Source organism: Chrysochloris asiatica, unplaced genomic scaffold, assembly GCF_000296735.1.
Source record: "Chrysochloris asiatica unplaced genomic scaffold, ChrAsi1.0 scaffold00006, whole genome shotgun sequence".
Lineage (NCBI taxonomy): Eukaryota > Metazoa > Chordata > Mammalia > Afrosoricida > Chrysochloridae > Chrysochloris > Chrysochloris asiatica.
The window spans coordinates 2,863,552-2,885,430 of NW_006408524.1; the positions used below are offsets into that span (position 1 = coordinate 2,863,552).

Below are 21,879 nucleotides of genomic sequence, written 5' to 3' on the forward strand. Positions count from 1 at the left end.
CGACGGCACTTAACAACAACAATAACAATGCTGGCAGCAGATCCAGTGATGGTGATCTGCCTATCAGTAGATCCTTCCATTGGTTTCACAATTTTGGTCTGCGCCCCAGACAGCTGATGGATCTCATTGATTTTGGAGCCCTGACACCCAATTATGCAGTCAATCAAATTCTTTGGAATGATGAGTTCATGAAAAGTAGTCTGAGCAGATGCATCCAAGTCTGTACTGAATCCAGTATTGCCATGTGAGGCTGTGGCATTGCCAACATGTGTAGCTTGGTCAAATCTGGCTGTGGAATGGCGTACTGTCCTTGAACAGTAGAGACCTGACTGCCTGCAAAGATGACTGGAGAACTGGACAGCTTGGGCTGGTATGGGATGACCATGCCCTTTGGGGGAGACTAGGAGAGTCTCCAACATGACCACACGGATCTGCTTGACACACTCAATGGTGGATTGTGGAATGCCAGCAATCATGACGGCCCGCTCAGTTGAGTTAGGAAGAATATCCCCTGCCATTTGGACCTGCTTCCCTGTACTATCTCTCTTATTTCCTTAATCTTGCAACCACCTTTCTCAATAAGAGGGCCACACTGACTAGCAGGGCCCACCAGCCTTGGGGTGACTGGAGATCTAGTGGCAGCTGTTGTTGCTAAGTGCCTTTGAGTTGGTTCCAACTCATAGTGACCCTGTGTAGGGTTTACAAGTTGCTGCTGGTGAATTTGAACTGCCAACCTTGTGGTTCAAACTGACCTTGCGGTACAGTGCAGTATCCCACAGAGACACACCAGGACCTCTTCTAGTTTGTCAGTGATCATAGTAAAGACTTTAATAGTGCATTAGTGGGTTCAGCCACAGTGATAATTCTCTCAGGACAGTTTCCTTTGGAGATGTTGATACATGCACCACTCTCCTTTCTTTCTGATGACACTACCAACTTCCTTTCCATGCTAAAGTAGCCAGGCAGTGAGAATGACATTTAATCTACCATCAACCACACTGGTGTCCATGATGAGCAGTTTTCTGGGAGCTGGACTTTGAATGGTTAAGGTTTTGGTCACTGGAGGGGATGAAAGCCAAAACTATTTAAAGGTGCAGGGTGACTGAAGGGAGGAAAGGGAACAGGCCAGAAGGCTGGGGTGGAACAGTAGCAAAGGTGGGGTGGGCAGAGGAGGAAGAAAGGGGAAAGAGACCCTCCAGGCGTGTGGAGGGCAGCAGCGCAGGCAGGAGCTGCTCTGGCTGCTACCTCTGCTGGTTGGGTTAAGAACAGATTTGATGCATTAGATAGTAATAATTGAAGACCAAATGAGTTGTGGAATTAAATCAATAGTCTTACATGATCAAAGCAAAAGATCAATAAAGGACAGTTAAAAAAGAAAAGACCAAAATAGATGTCAGAAGACACTCTGAAATGTGCTCTTGAGTATGGAGAATCTAAAATGACTGGAAAAATAAAGTAGCTGAACAGAAATTTTCAAAGCATAGCTTGAGAAGACAAATGAAATTTACAAATTGAATTTACAAAATACAAATTTACAAGTTAGAAATCCAAAAGGGAGGAGCCCAGCATTTCTCACACTGAAAGAACTGAAGAAAAATTCAAACCTAGAGTTACAATATTGAAGGATGCTATGGGCAAAACTACTGAATGATGCAGGAGGCATCAAAAGAAAGATGCAAGGAATACAAAGTCAAGGTACAGTTTGCCATCCATTCATTTCAGGAAGTAGCACAAGGTCAAGAACCAGTGGATCTGGAGAAAGAAGTCCAAGCTGCACTGAAGACATTGGTAAAAAACAAAGTTCTATGAATTGATGGAATACAGATTGAAGTATTTCAACAAACTGATACGATGTTGGAGACTCTCACTCGTCTATGCCAAGAAGTTTGGAAGACAACTACCTGGCCAACTGACTAAAAGAGATCCGTATTTATGCCCATTCTAAGGAAAGGTGAGCCCATGGAATGCAAAAATAATGAAACCGATGTCATTCGTATCACATAAACTAGACTTTTGCTGAAGATAATTTATAAGTGTTTGAAGCAGTACATCACCAGGCAACTGCCAGAAATTCAAGCCAAATTCAGAAGAGGACATGGAAGTAGGAGTATTATTGCTGATGGTTCTTGGCTGAAAGCAGAGAATATCAGGAAGATGCTTACTTGTGTCGTATTTATTGACTACGCAAAGACATTTAACCATGTGGATCATAACAAACTGTGGATAACATTGTAAAGAACTGTAAATCCATGGCACTTAGTTGTGCTCATGCTGAACCTGTACATAAAGCAAGAGGCAGTCATTTGAACTGAACACAGTGATACTGCATGGTCTAAAATCAGGCAAGGTGTGTGTTGGAGTTGTATCCTTTCAGCTTACTTATTCAATTTTTATGCTGAGCAAATAATCTAAGAAGCTGGACTACGTGAAGAAGAATGCAGTATCAGGATTAGAAGAAGGCTCATTACCAACCTACAATATGCAGATGGAACAAATTTGCTTGCTGAAAGTGAAGAGGACTTGCAGAACTTGCTGATGAAGATCAAGGACTACAGCCTTTAATTGTGGGCTATGTCTCAATGTAAATAAAAAATTTCTCACAACTGAACCAATAAACAACATCAGGATAGATGGAGAAAAGATTGAAGTTATCACGGATTTCATTTTACTTGAATCCACCATCAGTGATCATGAAGACAGTAGTCAAGAAATCAAATGATGTATTTGCATTGATTAAATTCGCTGCAACAGACCTCTTGAAAGTTACAGAGCAAAGCTGTCACTTTGAGGATTAAGGTGTGCCTGACCCAAGCCATGATACTTTCAGTTGCCTCATATGCATGAGTAAAGAAGATGGCGGCGGCAGCTGTACCCTTGAATCATGGTGTTGGTGAAGAAAACGGAATAACCATGAGCGTTCAGAAGAATGACCAAGTCTCTCTTGGAACAAGTATAACCAGTAGGCTCTTTAGATGGGAGGATGGTAAGACTTCATGTTTTGTACTTTGGTCATGTTATCAGGAGGAACTAGTCCCTGGAAAAGGACATCTTGCTTGATAAACTAGAGAGTTAACAAAAAAGAGAAAGACCCTCAAGGTTATGGATAGACACAGTGACTGCAACAATGAGCTCAGAAATAACAATAATTGTGAGGATGGTACAGATCCAGGCAGTGTTTCATTCTGTTGTATATTTTGGTTGCTAGGATTCAGAACCAACTGTATGGCATCCAAAAATAACAACAGGACCATACCCTCTGTGAAGAGAGAGACTTTTATTTCTTCTTCCCTTCTAATTTGGATACCTTTATTTCCTATTTTGCCTTAGTGTTCTGAGTAGGATTTCCAGTACAGTATTGAACAGTTTGGTGAAAATGGGCATCCTTATCTCGTTCCTATTCTCAAAGGGAAGCCTCTTTGTCTTTTTTCATTAATAATTTGGCTGTTAGTTTTACATATATGACTTTAATTGTGTTGAGGACTTCCCCTTTTTTCTTATTTTGCTAAGTTTATATTACAAAAGGATGTTGGATTTTATGAAATGCCTTTTCTGTATCAATTGAGAGGATCATGTGATTTTTTTTTGTTTTATGTATAAGTAACACTGATTGATTTCTAATGTAGAATCACGCTTGCATTCCTGGTGTGAATTACATGGTGATCATAAGTTATGATTTGCTCAACAAAATTCAAGCAAACAAAATTTAATAACGTTTTGTTTGCTAGAATTCTGTTGAGAAATTTTGCATCTATATTTATGAGGCATATTAGTTAAATTTTTTCTATTTTTGTATGATGTCTTTTCCTGCCTTCGTTTTCAGGGTGATGTTGGCTTCATAGAATCAGGTAGGGAGTATTCCTTCCTTTTCAGTATTATGGAAGAGTTTGAGTAGAATTGTTATTAACTCCTCTGAGAGTGTTTGGTAAAATTCTTCATTGAAGCCTTTTTGGCCAGGGCTTCCCCCATACGAGGGTTTGGGTTTTTTCCCCCTTTTATATCTTTAGTCTCCTCTTCTGTTATGAGTCTGTTATGTTACTGTAGGTAGAGTATGTGTCTAGAAACTCAGTTTACCTAGGTTTTCAAATTTGTTGTTAATGTGCCATTTCTGAGAACAGGTGGTGGGTTTGAACTGCTGACCTGCCGTTACTGTTGTTAAGTGCCGTCGAGTCGGTTCTGATCCATAGTTACCCTGTATAGTGACTGGTGAGCTTGAACTGCAAATCTTGCAGTTCAAACCGACTTTGCAGTCCAGCGCCTTAACCCACAGTACAACACCAGGGGCCTCAAATTTCTTGGGGTTACATTTTTCATAGTGTTCTGTTATAATTCACTTTATTTCAGTTGGCACTGCTGTAATGCCCAGTGACATTTGTTTAGATTATTTGCATTCTCTACTTTTCAATTGTAAATTTTGCCAATAGTTTGTCAATTCTATTAATCCCAAATGAAGACCCCGCTGCTAGTCTTGTTGAGTCTATTGATTTTGTTTTATATTTCATTTATTTCAGCTCTGAATTTTACTATTTCCTTTCTTCTGGTAGCTTTGGTCTTTTTTTGGTCTTCCTTTTCTTATTTGTTCAAGTTAGTGAGTTAAGTTGGTGGTTTGCGATCTTTTTTTTAAAAAATAATATGCTCGTACTGTGACAAATTCCCTTCTAAGTATTGCTTTTGCTGCACTCCAAAGGTCTTGGTATGCTGTGTTTTCATTCTCAATGGATTCTAAGAAGTTTTAAGTTTATCTTTTTTTATGAGCCAATAGTTTGTTGTTGTTAAGTGTCATCAGATCAATTCTGACCCATAGCGACCCTGCATACGGTTTCCAAGGAGCGGCTGGTGAGTTTGAACCACCAGCCTTGCAGTCAGCAGTTCAGTGTATATCCTACAGTGCCACACTTTCGTTGTTGTTAAGTGCTGTCAAGTCAGTTCTGACCCAAAGCGACCCTGTATAGGGTTTCCAAGGAGTGACTGGACCCTTGAGGTTCAAAACCAACCTGGCAGCCCAGTGCTAATGCTACACCAGGAGTCATATTTAAGGTCACAAAGCAGCGTGTCAAAATAATGAAATTATACAAAGCAACTTCTCTGACCATAATTGTCTGAAACTAGAAATCAGTAATAGAAAGAATAAGGAAAATAAATAAAATGAAAATAATATATTACTAGTAGCACCTCTGCTCTGGAGAATGTTCCATGTGCATTGGAGAAGAATGTGTATTGTGCTGCTGTTGGACAGTGTTTTGTAGATGTCCATGAAGTCCACTTGGTTACTAGTATTTTTTCGATCTTCTGTATCTATATTGATTTTCTTTCTTGTTCTGTCCATCATCAAAAGTCGTGTGTTCGTATCTCTTACTATTATTGCAGGTCAATTTCTCTCTTCAATTACATGTTTTTTTCTTTCATTTTGGAGCTTTGGGGGATTGGGTGCATAAAATTTTATAATTATTTTTTTCTTGTTAATTAGTCCTTTAAATCATTATATAATGTTCTTCGATGTTTCTGAAAGTGGATCTTGATTTTGAAACCAAACAAACAAAAAACCCTTTTACCAGATATTAATATTGCCACTCATGCTCTCTTTTGGTTATATTTTTTTCTATCCATTGATTGTTAACCTATTTAAGGCGTCGTGTCTAACGTGTGTCTCTTGTACCTAACATACCGATGAGTCAGGTATTTGTCTTCATTCTGCCACTCTTGGCCTGCTGACGGTGCGTTAAATCCGTCTATATTCTGTGTGATGACCGGTAGGTAAGTATTTCCTGCTGTCATTTTGTTATACATTGTGTGTGTGGTAGTAATGGTTTATTTGCTCTTATCTCTTGTAGAGCTTGTTTGGTAGTTACAAATTCCCTTGATTTCTTCTTTCTTGGATTTGTCCTAGTTTGGTCCTCATTTGTGAAAGGCAATTTTGATTGATGTGATTCTTTACTGACTTTTCTCTCAGGACTTTGCATACACTCTCCCATTTCCTTCTTGCCTGCATGGTTTCTCATGAGAAATCAGCATTTAATCTTAATGAGGTCCCTGTGTACGTGATACTTCGTTGTTCACATACTGTTCTCAAAATTATTTCTTGGCCTTTGGTTCTGGAAAGTTTCATTATGTTATGAATTGCTGAATTTATTTTGGAATTGCTTCTATATAGAGTTTATTGAGCTTCTTGGGTGTATGTCATCTCCTCTGTTTTGTTTTCTCCTCTGATTTCTGCCATTGTGTCTTTAACAATTCTTTGTTCTCATTTTTAATCTTTCCCACTTCCTAATATGTGCATATTATTCCTCTTCATCGTGTCCCACATATACACTTTCTTCAGTCTTTTTCTTTCATTGCTTCAATTATACTTCTGTGGCTTCCCACTGAATCATGTATAATGTTTTATTGTTAACCTTCTGAATTTCTACGTCTTTTTTTATGGTTTCCATTTCTGTATTGGGTTTGTCGGTTAGGGTCTTATATTGTTTTCTAAACTCTTCTAGTGGTGTTTTTTCCCCCGTTTTCTTTGACCTCTCTGAATTTTTTGTATTATTTTAAATTCCCTACCAGGCAGCTCTGTATCTGTATCCATTCTTTCTCAAAAACGTTTCACCCCTTTATTTTTATTCTTTTATTTTGCTCATTTTCTTGAGACATTTTATCCTGTTTATTCATATGATTTGTAACTGCTGGCTTTGAAGCATTATATTGGATACATTACATATCTCTTTATTGATTCTATGTTTGTCTTGTTTCTTTTGTTGAGATATAACTGAAGCTTGGTGCTCTACATTTCTCTTGATATGTTGACTTCCCTTGTGTTGCTATAATGTTACTTAGTAGTAATGGTGTGTAGTAGTAATGGTGTGTGTATGCCTATGATCCTGCTGATAGTTTGGGTAATTTTCTCTCACTGGTGGCCATGATGGGTCTCATTGACATGGACATTCTCTGTGCCTGTGTGCCTTGCCTTGAAGGGAGCAAGCACCCTTCCCAAATGTTGGACCACGTGGTACAGCCGCATTGGCCTCTGCTGTTGGTGAAGCCTTTGGAGAGTGGGATGCAGTGCAATTCTAATGGGCCAGGCTGGCCCTCTGCTTAGTTATGGGTTAGTATCATAGTGACAAGGGGAGATCTAGGGGTCTCCTCAGATGATCTGAGGGAATAGACTGTATGTAACTGGGGACATCTCGTCTCACAGGCTAGCCTGGGTGCACAATGGGCTCAGACAAGATGGGCAAACAGGGTGTGGGAAGAGTCACCTGGGTGCCTTGCTACGCAGGCCAGGTGTACACAGTGGACTTGGTCCAGGCAAGAGATGAGGTGGGTGGTTCTCCTGGGCAAGAGGAGAAGTAGACATGTTTTGGCATCTTCTCCATGTAGCCAGGTGGTGGGAGCTGTCGGTAACCCTCTGGGACTCCTCTCCATGTGGGTCAGATAGGGGAAGCAGTGGGCATGTCCCTTGTTGGGTGAGTCACTGAGGGTTTTCCATATGGGCAGTGGGGGTGGGAGGCACAATGGGAACAGAGGGGGAGTTGGCAAAGGACTAGTCAAGGGTGAAACTTTTCATTATTCAGTGGCTGTCTCCCACCTAAATGGACATGCACTATTTGCACTATAGTGATGATATTGTCAAGTGTAGTTGGGTAGGTTCTGATTCATAGCAACCCTGCTTAGGGTTGAGGAGCAGATGGTGAGCTTGAACCTCTGACCCTACATTCCAGCACATTAACCTGCAGTGCTACACCAGTGGTGATAAGAAGTCCCATCAACACTCTCCATGTCCTTCCATCTGTCCCTGGCTGGGACGACGAAGCCCCTGCACTCAGTGCTCACCCTTGTCCTTCCACAGACTTGCACTTCCTGTTCTGAGACAACAGGGATTCTGTCTGCCCCACTTTGCTTCTCTGGCTCTGCACTGTGTCTCCTCAGTTTCTAAGTGAAGGAATTCCTGTGTCTCCTTCTCAAGCTAGTTTGGACTTGGCACACAACCTGCCTACCTTTCTTTCCATGCTCATTCACTCAGTATCTTTGCCTCCAGCTGTGTTGTCCATGCAGCGGCTTTCCTGGGCTCCTTGACCAGGAAAGTTGTTTGCTGCTGTCTCAAAATGACTATGCTGTTCCAGGCCAGCTGGCCAGGTGTGGGCTCGGTGAGATTCTCCATATACCTGCTGATTTCATTCTAACGTTTTCCACTCAGGCCAATTCTTCCAGCTTCCCTTTGGTGTTCATGGTTCTGGAGTTGTTTGTAACCGTTTCACTTGGTTGCTCAAGTCTTTGTTGGGAGTAGGGGATATTAAGACGCACCTTATCTAAGCCCTCAATTTTTCCTGTTTCTCTCAACTCTTTTCTAATAAAATACAAAAAAACTGAGAAATGATTTTGTGTTAGCACTTGAGAGTGCTTTAGCTTATTGTATACACCTGTTACAGATGACCTTGCTGTATATCTCTGCTGATTGACCTTGGAAAGGAGATACTGTTTTATTCCCATTGGTGGGAAGGTCAGAGAAGGACACTGAGGTTTGCATAGTAGAGAACTCCCTTTAGCAGCACCCAGTGTGGTCATCAGACCAGCCTGGTCATAGATGCACAATCTGGGCGGATGATAACAGGCCCAAGAAGAGCCTTGTTCATCAGAGGGACTCAGGGCACTTTTCTAATACCTGACCTGAGACCCCAGAGCCCATGGTTGGTAGAGTGCAGGCATTCCACCACAGGCATTGGATGGGTTACTGATAAGGCAGAGCGACAGTGCTGGTATTGTTTTTGGCAGGGCTGCCCCTCTCTGTCTAACTTCCAGAGAAGCTGGCTTATCGCGCAGATTTCCCGGTAATTTCCTGCCTTCTGAAAAACCCAGCATGCCTCCAGACTGGTCTGCAGTCCCTTATTCAGCAACAGTGCTGCTGGAGTGGTGGAAATAAAACAGACCACATCCCCAGCGTTGTGCTGCTTCCTTCCTAGTAAGGGCATTTGACAGGAGTATGCAAATATTTAGACCAGGTACTAGACTGGGAGGAAAACGATGAAGAAAATCAAACAAAGCAAAAGGTCTGCTTCACGCCAAAAAATGGATCTCTCTTACCCTCAGTTCTGCTGAGAACTGGCAGATTTGGTGAGAGGGTGGGCTCAGAATGGATTAAGTTGTTTGAGGGGAACATCTGTGGCAGTGGGTGGGAAGAACCCAGCCCCCTCTTCCTTGCTGCTGCACATAACCAAGAGTAACCCCCCTTTTCTCTGATGGCAGGTGACGGAGGAAGTGCACCGACTGCTGACGGGGTACCACTACCAGTTTGTGTGCCGAGGGAAAGTCAGCGTCAAGGGCAAGGGCGAGATGCTGACGTACTTCCTAGAGGGAAGGACGGAGGGAAGCAGCTCCCAAACCAGGTCTTTAAACACAGAGCAAAAAACATGTCCTTACAGGAAAACTGGTCTCCAAAGCAGACTGGCCACCAGCTGTCCCCCAGTGCCCGCTGTGTCTGTGCCAGCGGACCTGGAGGCTCTGCAGGGCACCGGGCCTCCTCACAACCCTCTTGCTGTTGCCTCCCCACCAGAGCAGCTGTGAAGGAGGCTTAGCACATCCCTCAGCCAGGCGTGGGGCCTGTGCCCAGGCCCAAGCCCGCAGGGCAGGAGCTCAGCTCAGGACCTGGCGCAGGAAAGGTGTGTTTGTCGTCTGTGTCTGAGGACCAGGATGCTTTGGGGAGCAGCATCTCTGTGAACATGAGGGAGGGGGTGCACTTCACCTCTGTGTGGACAGGCGGTGTTGTTTAGTCTTGTCCTTGGGCAGCACAGGGGAGCAGTGTCTCTCATTAGCCAGACTGCCAAGTTTGGCCAAGTGAGCAGTGGGCCTCGGAACTCCAGGACATTCACCAGAGTGCTAGAGCCTGGGAGCTGTGGTGTGCCAGGCTTGAGAGGACACGTATGTGAGTCTGGTCTATGGAGACAAGGCTGTGTCCCAGAAACTGGGCCATCAGCTCAGCTAGCCCAGTAAGACTGGAGCTAGTCCCAGCCAGGACAGGCATAGAGTACTGAGAGCTACTCTGACTACTGAGGTAGTGGTGGCCCTGGCCTTCTATCTGAAGCTAGCTTTTCAACTTCCAGAGGACCTGCAAGCACACTTGCCTGATATGATTTTCTCTATTCTGCAGACACCACCTGTGTCTGTGTGACAGCACTTTGCTCCTATAAAACGGAAAATCCCCTTCTATAAGATCAATTCTGCTGCTCCTCTAGTTTTGTTTTGGGTTGTGGTAGGGAGACGTGTGAGTTCAACAGTTTCTAAGTGAGCCTTCCAACCTGATAGGACACATTTCTCGGGCTAAATCAACCTTCCAGGGTGTTGTATTCAAGAGCTAGCTGGTTGTCATTAGAACAGGCATAATGACTTCAGTTTGAGGCTGGAGAACCAGGAATGTTCCTTTCCACCAGGTCTTTGAGCTAATTCAGAACTGTTTGGTCAGGGCCTATAGACACAAGGACAGTGTACAAATGGCGTAGCAACCTCGTGTGTATTGGATTTTGACACAAGTAGGCAGCAGTTGATGGCACTGCTCTGAGCGTAGGTGGCCGACATCTTTGTGTAGGCCACCGCTGCCTTTCTCCTCTTACGCAGGTCAAAAGAAACCAGGGTATTTTTTGGTTTCTAGGCAATATATACACTGCTCTTGTTTCCACCAGCCATGACTGAACCATTTTGAACAGGTCCAGGGGACATAAATACTGTGGAAAACTGAGCCTCCTCATGGATCACCCTGTAATGAACTGGAAAGACAAAGTGGGCCAGAGGGTGTGACATGGGGAGTGGTGGCAGAAATAGCCAAGCCATCGGGCTCAGCTGAGTAGCCAACTCAGACGTGGACCCCAGGGAGGGGGGGTTGCAAGTCAGAGACTGAGCACACAGAGACCTGCAGTTAGGAAGATGAGTCAGAGAGGTATTGCTGGGCCTACCTTCTGATTGCCCCCAGGAGGTTGGAGGTAATCCCAAAGTCCTCCTATCTTCCTTGGGGGTTCCAGCTTCCAGGACGTATTCACTGGAGCATTAAACCTGTGCACTGGGCTCATCCTGTTCTGTGGCATACAGGGGGGTAAACAGCAGAGCTAGGAAGGAGAGGAGAAGAACTTGAGGCCAGGCTGATGACAGCAGTGTGTAGTGGTGGACTGTCCTTGAGTTGGTTCTGCCTCATAATGACCCTGCATAGGGTTTATGAGAGCAACTGCTTTGTTTGAACCACCAACCTTGCAGTTTGCAGTCTAGTGCTTATCCTACAGCACCATACCAGGACTCCTCTACAGGGGGCAGATGAGTTAGGAAAGACTGAAAGTGTGAGAGATACTTGAGCTGCTGGATGCCACCTGCATTCCCTGGCTGAAAGCAGCCCTGACGGACAGCCATGGACCTCACTTCCACAACCACCTGACCGTAGCCAACAGCCTGAGTGAGTTCAGAAGCAGATTCTCTTCCGGAGAGGTGGATGAGAGCCCAGCCTGGCTGGTGCTTTGAGTGAGCCTCACAAGCCCTAACCAAGAACCTGCTAAACCTGGTTCGATCTGGTCCTCTGACCTGAAGCCGTGTGAAACAGTTGTTCACTGTTCAAAGCCACAGATGCATGGTTATCTGTTCCACAGCACCCTGGGACTGGGCTTCTACTGAAGGGAGCAGGTACCTCCTTCATCCTGAGCAATTCTAAACCCATCTATTTCCTGTTACAACAGGAACTGTAGTTAGCCATAATGTCCTTAGGGTTTGGTGAAAAATATCTTCCTTTTGATTTGCTATAAAACTATATGCTATGGCCTTGTTTTTAATCTTGTACAATATCTATACATGTTAGTCTTTCAAGGATGATTTTCTCTAAAGTATTTGTCTTGCAATAGTGGACCGATTACAGGTGGTACCTGTTTACTTGTACCAAAAATGAAGAAAGCCCTGTCAACCACTGTAAACGGTACACTTGAACTTGATGCAGATGCAGTGATATTATATGCTTTGTCATCTTACCCACTTGTTTCAGCCCCTTGCCAGTGACCCCTTGTATGCTCCCTCAGTACCTCTGCATGCCTCAAATGCCTGACCTTATAGAGTAGAACAAAGCCAAGGAATGCTTCCAAATACTTCCACAGACCACGCTGACCCTGGGCCAGCCCAGTCTGCGAGGGTGTGTGTGCCCTGTGGAGCAGATGCCACCGCAGACCCCAGTGACTCACATTGCCTGTCTGTTTATCAGACTCTAAAGCTAACCAGTATGCCCCAACTGCCTTCTTCACTAGAAGCAATAACTCCACGTCTGTGTCAAAGTACTTGTATATTTCAGAGACAAGCCATGCTCCTACGCTTGCCCAAACTGAAGAGTATTGTAGTGGACTGATGGTCTCAGAGCGCCAAGCCTCTCATAAAAACCCAGCTTCCAGGTATGCACAGCAGAAACTATTTCAAACACCTTGTGGGATCACTTTTGTTAGAGGTGTGGAAGGAAGGGAGGCAAGGGCAAACACCCGGCTTCAAATCCTAATTTCTGTTTGGACTAGTGAATCCTGGCACAACAGCTAACACACTGGTAAAGGCTGTAATGTATGCTGTACAAAGAGTTCAAAGGACAACATCTCAAGGCTTACTAAAATATATGGTTCCAAAGAAATAGCAGCGCACTGGAAGCTACTCTGGAACTAGCTGTGTTGGTTCCCCTTGACCACGCTGTAGGGTGCTTCCAGGTGGGAGAAAGCTCTTTAGACAGGTGACTTCAGGAAGACACACAAAGTTGATCTGAAAGACTTCCGAGTATCCTATAGAAGTATCATTTACATTACTTCTAACTTGCTCCTTTCCAAGAGAAGAACAGAAATTTGCATATGAAAGCCTGTTTTCAGATGTTCCTTAGGGAACTGTGGACCCATTGGTGTTGGTGGTGAGTCCTGTGTGGGAGGCATTCAGCATCCACACAGCTTTTAAAAGGGACTGTTGCAGTTGTGTGGATGTTAGTGCCTGTGCATTCTGGCCACAAGGAATGAGATGCTATACTTTGGTATATTGTAGCCTAACAGCACTCTCATACAAACTGGGTAATAGAACTGCTGTTAATGCTTATTTTTAAATTCTAGAAATTTGCAGCTCAGCTGGCTGTGTATAACCTCTCAAAAGTCTGACTTGTTCACAATCAGGTTTCATGAAAATATTTTGTAATGGCTTTAGTTTAAAAAATATATATATATACCATTGTTGTTGTTAAGTACCCTGTATAGAGTTTCTGAGGAGTGGCTGGTGAGTTTGAACTACCAACCTTGAGGTTCAAACTGGCCTTGCAATCCAGTGCTTTATCCTATAACACCACACCAGGACTTCAAAATATTTGGTGTGGATCACACAAGGGCCTGTTGTAGGCAGGTCATGTGCCCAGGGAGGTGAGGTGGTGAAGCTCACAGCTCCTTCTCTAGGTTTTGGAGCATCCTGTCTCCCCACAGAAAGTTTCTGTTCTGTTTCTGAGCCTGCAGCCCCTCATGTTGGTTTAAAACTCCAGGCTAGGTAGGCTGCAGGATGAAAAGTGTGGCCATTTCTCCATGACGTAACTTGGGTACTACACTTGCATTCCTGATTCTTTAGAGGGGAGCTGCTAGGAATAACTTGAAATGAGATTCAGGAATGTGATGTTGGAGGACATCAAGCAGATACAGAGGAGGTTAATCAGGCTGGAGATGGCAAGCCTTCAAGATGAGCTGGGGGATGCAAAGATAGGGTCTTATTTGATAACACAGCCAGGGTCACCGGGGTCACACTGAGCATCTTTTTGTCCTAAAATGAAGAAAGATATCAGCCATGGTTGACCCACTGGAGGATGAATGATGAATTCTTGCAGGGAAGGTTCTGGCCACCCAGTGAAGAGGCAGCCTTCTGCACTTCTGTGTAAACTGTGGTGGTGAGCTGTAAGTGTGCTGGGGGGAGACCTAAGTGCACAGCAGTCCCAGGCTTACCTTCTCAATGTGAGGCCTGGCTACCACAGTAGTGTATCCATATTTCTTTCTCAAAGAGTCCGATACTCCCTGTAAGCAGGACTCCATGTCTTAGTGACATTTACCAACTTTGCACTTTTTTCACCATTTTTTGTGGCAGATAACACAATAAGCTATGCTGCCCTCGTTGGCCCACACCATAAATACCACAAACCTAAATTTTAGATGCCACACTGTGGGCTCAGACCTTCTAAACAAGTGGACTTTATTGTAATGACTAATGAGGTGGTGGCTGAGTGTCACTGAGTCCATTCTGACTCACAGTGACCCTGGATAGAGTTTCCAAGGCTATAAATCTTTACAGGAGCTGAAAGCCTCCTCTTTCTCCCATGGAGCAGCTGGTAGATTCGAACTGCTGACCTTATGGTTCGCAGCCAAATTCATAATCCACTATGCTACCAGGGCTCCTTTAATGACTGATACTAATACTTTATATTTTTTAAATTTTTGTGAAAATATAATCCATCCTGTGATTTTAAGGAGCTCTGGTAACATAGTGGTGACAAGTCAGGCTGCTCACCTCAAGGTCAGCAGTTCTAAACTATTAGCTGCTCCATAGGAGAAAGATTTACAGAAAAATATGGATTGAAAACCCATACAAGGTTGCTGTGTGTCACAACTGACTCCACAGCACATAACCACCACCACGTTATTTTATTACATTAAAATTAATTATAGGCAGTGAATGATTTAAAGCATTGTGTGTTGCACAGGATAAGCAAAATAAATATTTTTCCTATGATTAAGATAGATTCATATAAGGAAAACAATTTGAATATAGCCAGATAACCCTCCCACTCAGGACAGTAGGCAAACTAGTCCCTGTGTGCTCTTGGCATGCTGTCACTAAGAAACGCTGATTGAGCACTAGGTTGGGGCAGTAGACAGTGACATCCAGACATAAGGTAACCTTGGGACCAGCATCCCCACAGGAGTGTGCGTGTGGTCCTAGGCCTCACCTTGTAAGCAAGAGCTAGTGAGACCAGCAAAGTCCCTTACAATAGCCAGCATACATAAATAACAAAGATGGTTTTAACCAAGTGGGTAACAGTGTCAGCAAAGAATTAAAACATTAAGCTTGGAAAATTCATATTAAATCCTTAGTCACATTCTACAACCCAGAGTCCTGATGTGGTGCTGTAGGATAAGCACTGGACCACATAATTGGTTTGAACTGCAAAGTTGGCAGTTCAAATCCATCAGCTGCTGCTCAGTAGCCCTATGTATATATAGTGTCGCTATGAATCGGGACGGACTCAACGGCACTAAACAACTATTTTGGAGCACAGGCTAAGAAAACAGGCCTTCTTAAACAAAGAGAACAGTTGCCCAGTCTTTTCTGTGCAGCCTTTGAGAGACATCAAGTAGGGAGAGCACTGAGAGCAGGGCCTTCCAAGTGCAGAACCTTTCTCTACTTAAACTGAGCTAGCCCAGCCCCCTGGTTCTGACAGGAGATGGGCCGAGTTTGTGATTTAAAGCCCATAGTCCTTTGGTGTGATTAAGGTGGGCCAGTGTTCCCTTCAAGAAATTCAAAGAGTAAGCTTCACCGGCAAGTTTTCAGAGGCCAGGAGGGATTACGACAGATGGTGGAAAGGTTGGCAGTGATGGGAGCATGTGATATCCCCAGACCTCCTTGAGGTGCTGGTATGCTACTGTTTTGACTTTCAAACAAGATGGTTTTGCATATAGCTTCAGCCACTTATTGAGAATTGCTGCAGGAAGACTGGCATTGGTGCTCATTAAGAAGACTGATCATTAAGAATCCAAAGGCTAGATTTCTAGTCTAGGCTATTTGGTAAGTTAGTGCATCAATTTAAGTACAGGACTGTGAACCACAAGGTTGGCTGTTCGCACCCATAAGCTACTCCATGGAAGACAGATGATGCCTTCTGCTTCCACAAAGATAGACAGCCTCAAAACGCCTACACTGGGTCAGACCTGACTCAACAGCACTTAACCGCCACCAGAGATTATGCCTTAGATGCGAGATTTGTCATAGCTCTTGGGCGTCCACGTTCTGTGTGGGACCGTCTGCAGGGAACTACTACTTAGTGTCCTTTCTGTGGCTCTTTGCTCTCCCTAAGTGTGTAGAAAGAAAGTTGGCCCAACAGCAGCAAGAATTTGCATCTTGCCTCCCACCAGCATCATCACACAGACTGCAGAGCCCCAGACACATGAAGCACAAGTCTTAGGAACCCATTCTCAGATCTGGGACCCCATCTCTTGTGTACATTCAGTGCCGATGTGCATGGTCCGTCAGTAGCACAGGAACCCAGGGCAGGAGAGGTGGCAGTTTTGCCTTCATCCCCATTGAAACTATCTATGCAAACCATCTTGCACTCTGGAATTGTATGATATGAAATTTCTAGTTCCATCAAGTCAGTTCTGACTCATAGCATAGGGTTTCTGAGGAGCCACCAGAAGACTTTGAACAAACCCACATTTCGGTTAGCAGTCCAGTGAGTATCCTACAGTGCCATACCAGGAAAATATGTTGTTAAGTGCCACTGAGTCAGTCTGACTTGTAGCAACCCTGTATAGGGTTCCAAAGGAGCAGCTGGTGGGTATGATCCACCGACCTTGCGGTCCAGTGCTTATCCTACAGCACGCCACATATAGTGTGCCCAAAAGACAAGCCAGACCTTGCCAGTAAGCGGTGGGTGATTCTGAGGTGTTCATGTGGCTCTTGTGCAACATCTCCCTTCAAACGAAGTCCCACTCCTCTGTCACCGTCTACATACTGACTGCACATTAACTTGCACAAATGAAAACAGCATCATGATTCTGAGCACCGTTTAGAAATTTCATTCTCCTCATCTAAGGCCCAATCTTAAATTGTCTTCCTACCTGTTTTGGCTAGATATGGTGATGTCCCACAATGCAATGGAAGATTGTAGTCAATAAAGATGACATCTTCTCCAGCCAGTAGAACGTCAGGAGATGATGCTTCTGTAGGCATGGAAACAATGTAACAATACTCAGAACCACAGTAACTCAGCATCACTGGGTAAATTTCATGATAGATTTGTATAAACAACACGGGTCTATTTTTCTGTAAACAACACTGTAGAGTATCTTCCAGTCTTTTTCAAAATTGCTAAACTGAAACAAGTAATTGAATAATTGTTCTATTTTTATTTTTAAAAGTGAGTGGACTGAAATGTTAAATGTGAATGTATTTCTTAATTGCACCTTTTCTAATAAGTGTTTGCACTATACTTTCTGGAATCTTATTTAACAAAAAATAAAGATCTGCTTGACGAAACTCTATGCCCATTTCCACAGGAAAGTGGTGACCTGGGTGCTTTAGAAATGATTCCTGCCCATCTATTACCCTCTTGAAGGAAGGGTTCTATCATTTCCACACGTGTCCAGTAACTTCTTCTGTCTCCAGCCTTTTTCAGAGACCTGATGTGCATTTTGTCTTTTGCCAAGGACACCTTGCAGGACCTTTTGTGGGCTGAAGGTCCTGGGTGCGTTGCTCCATGACTGATGGGAAACAGATGGGTGGCTCTTGCCTGTTGGCCCGAGCCAGGTACTCCAGACCTCAGGGCTGTGAGATGGGGTGGAGCTCTGGTCCCATTGTGATTGACCCTGGAGTCTCACCTCACTCTGCTCCCTTCCACTTACAGTTCCTTACTCCAGTCCAGAGTCCCTTGTCCCCATGCTTTTGGAGGTAGGATCTGACTTTCTCTGAGGGATGAGGGTTCAGTGGTGTGGGCAGCACCACAAGTTCATGTTTATGCGAGGTTGGCCCAGTCATAAAACACACCCATCATTGTAACTTTGGGTTTCTATGGCAGGTGGTGCAGGCCACTGCTCCTATCCTGCCCCATATGCCCACAGATGGCAGATTAGGACACAACCATCTGTCGCCCTCTCTCTGGGCCTCTGCCTCTGTCCCAGGTGCCTCTTGCCTTGCTCTGCCCAGTGGCGTTCCCCTCCTGGGCTCACTCTCTGACCACCTCCACTTGCCATTCCATCTGTCTCATCTCGTAGTGATGCTGCCATCCCATCCCTCCCTGGCCCTCATCTCCCTGCTGCTCAGGCCCAGCCTACTCTAAGGGTCCAGATTAGGGCTGTGGCCTGCCTTCCCTGCCCTGTGGGAAAACATACACAGCAAAGGGGACTCAGCGACACTTTCTGGAGTTGGATGAAGTTCAGGATTCCCAAAATGAGGGTCCACTTCTCTCTCTGCTGGATATATTTCTCCCTAGATCACCGTTAAAAGAACCAATGACAGGCTTGTTGCTGTTAAATGCCATGAAGTTGATTCCAACCCATAGTGACTGACCCTGTATAAGGTTTCCAAGGAGCAGCTGATGAGCTTGAACCGTTGACCTTATGGTTTGAACTGACTTCACAGTCCAGCACATTAACCCACAGCACCACGCCAGGATGCCTTTGGCCAACACTGTTTCCTCCTAGTGCTGCTCCAGGCAGTCCACGTGCTTCCTGCTTGGCTGCTGCTTGCCTACAGGTGGCAGCCACGTGCTCAAGGGCTGGAGGAGCACAGTCAACAGTGCAAGTCTCAGCTCGGGGTCTCAACTACAGGACTGTTCCCTGCTTTCTTCTAAAGGATCCAAACAGCAAGAAGACATGCTTTTTAGGGTGCTCTTGGGGAATAGACAATAATACAAAAGGGCTACTCAGGAAGTGGCTTCAGGAAACCTTGGGTCATGGACCAGGGAGGAGCTCAGAAGGGGATTTTAGGGAGATGGTGAGCAGCAGAGCTCAGGCCTTGGCCTCCCCTATCCACAGTCGCTTCTTTAGAGACCTCGATTTCCAGGTCCTCCTACTCTACCAGCTTTCTTCTGTTGTCCTCCCCAACTCTTCTCTCTGACTTCTGAAATGGAAACTATCCTCAGTGTGTGTTCTCAGTCATCATCTATGGGGTAGGCACCCTCTCCTCTAGGCTCCGTGGCTCTCTGGAGTCAAGGGTCAGTGTGACATCACTGCCTGGCTTTGTATCCCCAACACATGCACATCAAACCTCAGAGGCAACCCACACATTCCACCCAACCAATAAACTACTCCCCTCTCTAATATTCTCTTTTTGTGTCTTTAGGAAATAAACTTGGTCTCTTGGTCAGTCACTCAAATGCAAACCTTATCCCTGCATCCCTCCCCCCTCATCATTCTGGCCGAGGGGTCAGCTGCAGAGTCACAGACTGAAACATTGTCCCTTCATCTCTCTCTCACCATCTGACTGAGGGGCCAAGCGCAGATTCACAGACCTGCAGTGAAGACAGGATTCCAGGTGGACTGCACAGTATTTAAGTAATCAAGTTAGTACACTAAGTATCATGACCTGTTTCAACTTAACCAACTTGACGACTTAGTTGAAACATCCTTTTGAAACTATTTTCTTAATACTTTCAGCCAGGCCACTGTCATTCTGACAGCTTAGGCCTGTCCTCAACTACTGCAATTGAACAGAATCTACCTTCTCCTGTTTATACATACAGAGTGGGTAGGTGGGGGTGGGAGGCTTCAAAACGTTCATGGAAAATGGAATTTAAAGATAATAGAGAGCAAGGTGGCAGACATGCTACCCAGATCTGCTATAACAAAGACATGACACCAGATGAAACACATGTGGATGATAATCCTGGAACCCTGAGCTTTGGAGGAAAGTCTAGAGAAGAGGATTAAATACTTCTAGGAGAAGCAGCTGAACAAAAGCAGCGAGAGAAGACATGTGGCAGGGGTGAATTGTCAGCTGGCCCGACAAACGTGGCCGTCATGAACTTTGCAAGCAGCATTCAGTCACAGCAGCCTGGTGCAAGGATGGCTGGTGATGAGAAAGTTATTAAATTCTCTTCTCCTGCTGCTGCTTGTCTGATTTTCCATCCTTGTTTTTGTGGGGGACTTTCCCACCTGACAGAAGGCAGCAATATTACCCACATGGCCAAGCCACACCTGTACCTCCTGCAGTCTCTCCCCAGTCATATACCATCTAGACAGCAGCCAAACCCACCGTCAGCAGCACTACATCCACAGCAAACAGAAGTGTACACACACTAATTCTCTATTATGTTGTAAAGTGTCATCGAGTCGGCTCCAATTCATAGCAACACTATAGAGGGTTTCTGAGGAATGACTGGCAAGTTGAATGACCTTGTGGTTCAAACTGACCTTGCAGTCCAGCACATGAACCCATACCACCCAACCAGGACTCCATTCTCTGTTTTACTCACCAAGAAACAGGTGAGTGTCTAAGAACACACCAACAAACAATTATCAATTAAATACAAACACAAAACCACCACAATGTCTTGGATACAAAAACAATTTGTTTTTTTATGAAGAAACAAGATAGAGTGCCTCTAACAAGTGACTAAAACAGAGCCAGAAGACCATTCTCAAGAAGAAATGGCATTGGAAATACTTGATAAGGAATTCAAATAATTATATTTAAGTACTTTCAACAGATAGAAAGAAAGATGCAAAATCTACAGAAGAAACAAGGAAAACACAGAAAATACTTTAGAGGAATTCAGGAAAACACTACAAGAACAAACTGACAAATGAAAAGTTAAAAACCATTGAAAAATAGCAAATAGGAATTCAGAAGATTGATACTAAGACTTCAGAAGTAGATAGCACATTGAAAGGGCAAAGGAGAAGAACTGAATGCATGTAAGGTCAAATTAGTGAGCTTGGAGACAAATCTCTCAGTATTATATATGCCTGGGTGTTTTGTTTCTTTAAAAAAAGCTCAAGTGAATAGAGAGAAATACTGTTAACCGATGGTACATGGAGGGGATTATAATCATTGTAATGAACAAGGTGTATGATCTGTTGAATATAAAACTGATGATCTGCCCTGTAAACTTTCACTCAATCCACAATAAAAACCTTAAAAAAACAAAAAAAGAGCTAAAATGAAGAGAGAGAAATACTGTTAACTGACGGTACATGGAGGGGATTATAATCATTGTAATGAAACAAAGTATATGATTTGTTGAATGTTAAACTGATGATCTGCCCTGTAATCTTTCTACTCAAGTCACAATAAAAACTTTAAAAAAAAAAAAGAAAAGAAAGAAATAGAGGCAGCAAGATGGCAGAGTAGGCAGAAAGACTCTACAGGAAAGATACAGAAACCAAATGAGATAGATGTAGATGGTAGCCCTGGAATGCAGAGCTTCATTTGAAGGGATAGAGAAGGAGATTGAATACATAATAGGAGAGAGAGTTGAGGAGAAATGACAAAAAAGTGAGAGACTGGTGACCTATGTCAACCAACCAGGTTCCACACAACTATTTTGATTTTTGTGAGGCTTCAGACACAAAATATGCTGGTGTAGTAGAAACATATGTGTGACTCCTGGAGATAACGGCGACAGCAACCAGTTCCATACAGCCTAGTCACAATCATGCCCTCTACAATCCCACCCATTGGGCGAGAGCCAAGACCAACAGTCCACCAGATCAATGATAACAGCCAACATCAGTTAAATCCACCCTGAACAGAACTTCATGGATGGTAAGCTGTACACAAGTTCATCTCCTGTTCTAAGCCACCAGGAGACAGTTGGTGAGTGTGTCAGAATACACCAATACACAATCATCAACTGAATACAAATACAACAATGTCTCAAAAGCAGCAGACAATTTCTGTTCACTCAAACAAAAAAGAGTGGCTAAACATTTTTGAGGGAAAAAAAAGTATTGGGACTACATGAAAAATAATTCAGGACAAAGATATTTAGTTACCTCCAAGGATTGACACAAAGGTTGCGGAAGACAAGGAAGAATACAGGAAAGCTCTACAGGACCACTCAAACAAAATAGATAAAAGGATTGAAAACAATACAAAACCTGCAAATAGAAATCCAGAGGATTAATACTCATATATCAGAAATGGGCAATACATTGAAAGGGCAAAGGAGTAGAT

The 21,879-nt window shown here is 44.0% G+C and overlaps 1 protein-coding gene across 1 annotated transcript in view; it reads left to right on the forward strand.

The window, feature by feature from the left end:
• ADCY1 (adenylate cyclase 1 (brain)) overlaps positions 1-9,540 on the forward strand; it is a 274,296-nt gene extending 264,756 nt beyond the window's left edge. Inside the window, exon 20 of the mRNA XM_006832260.1 lies at positions 9,223-9,540. Within this exon, the coding sequence (XP_006832323.1) occupies positions 9,223-9,540 (318 nt within the window). The remainder of the gene's footprint in view (positions 1-9,222) is intronic.
• The last annotated feature ends 12,339 nt before the right edge of the window (positions 9,541-21,879 follow it).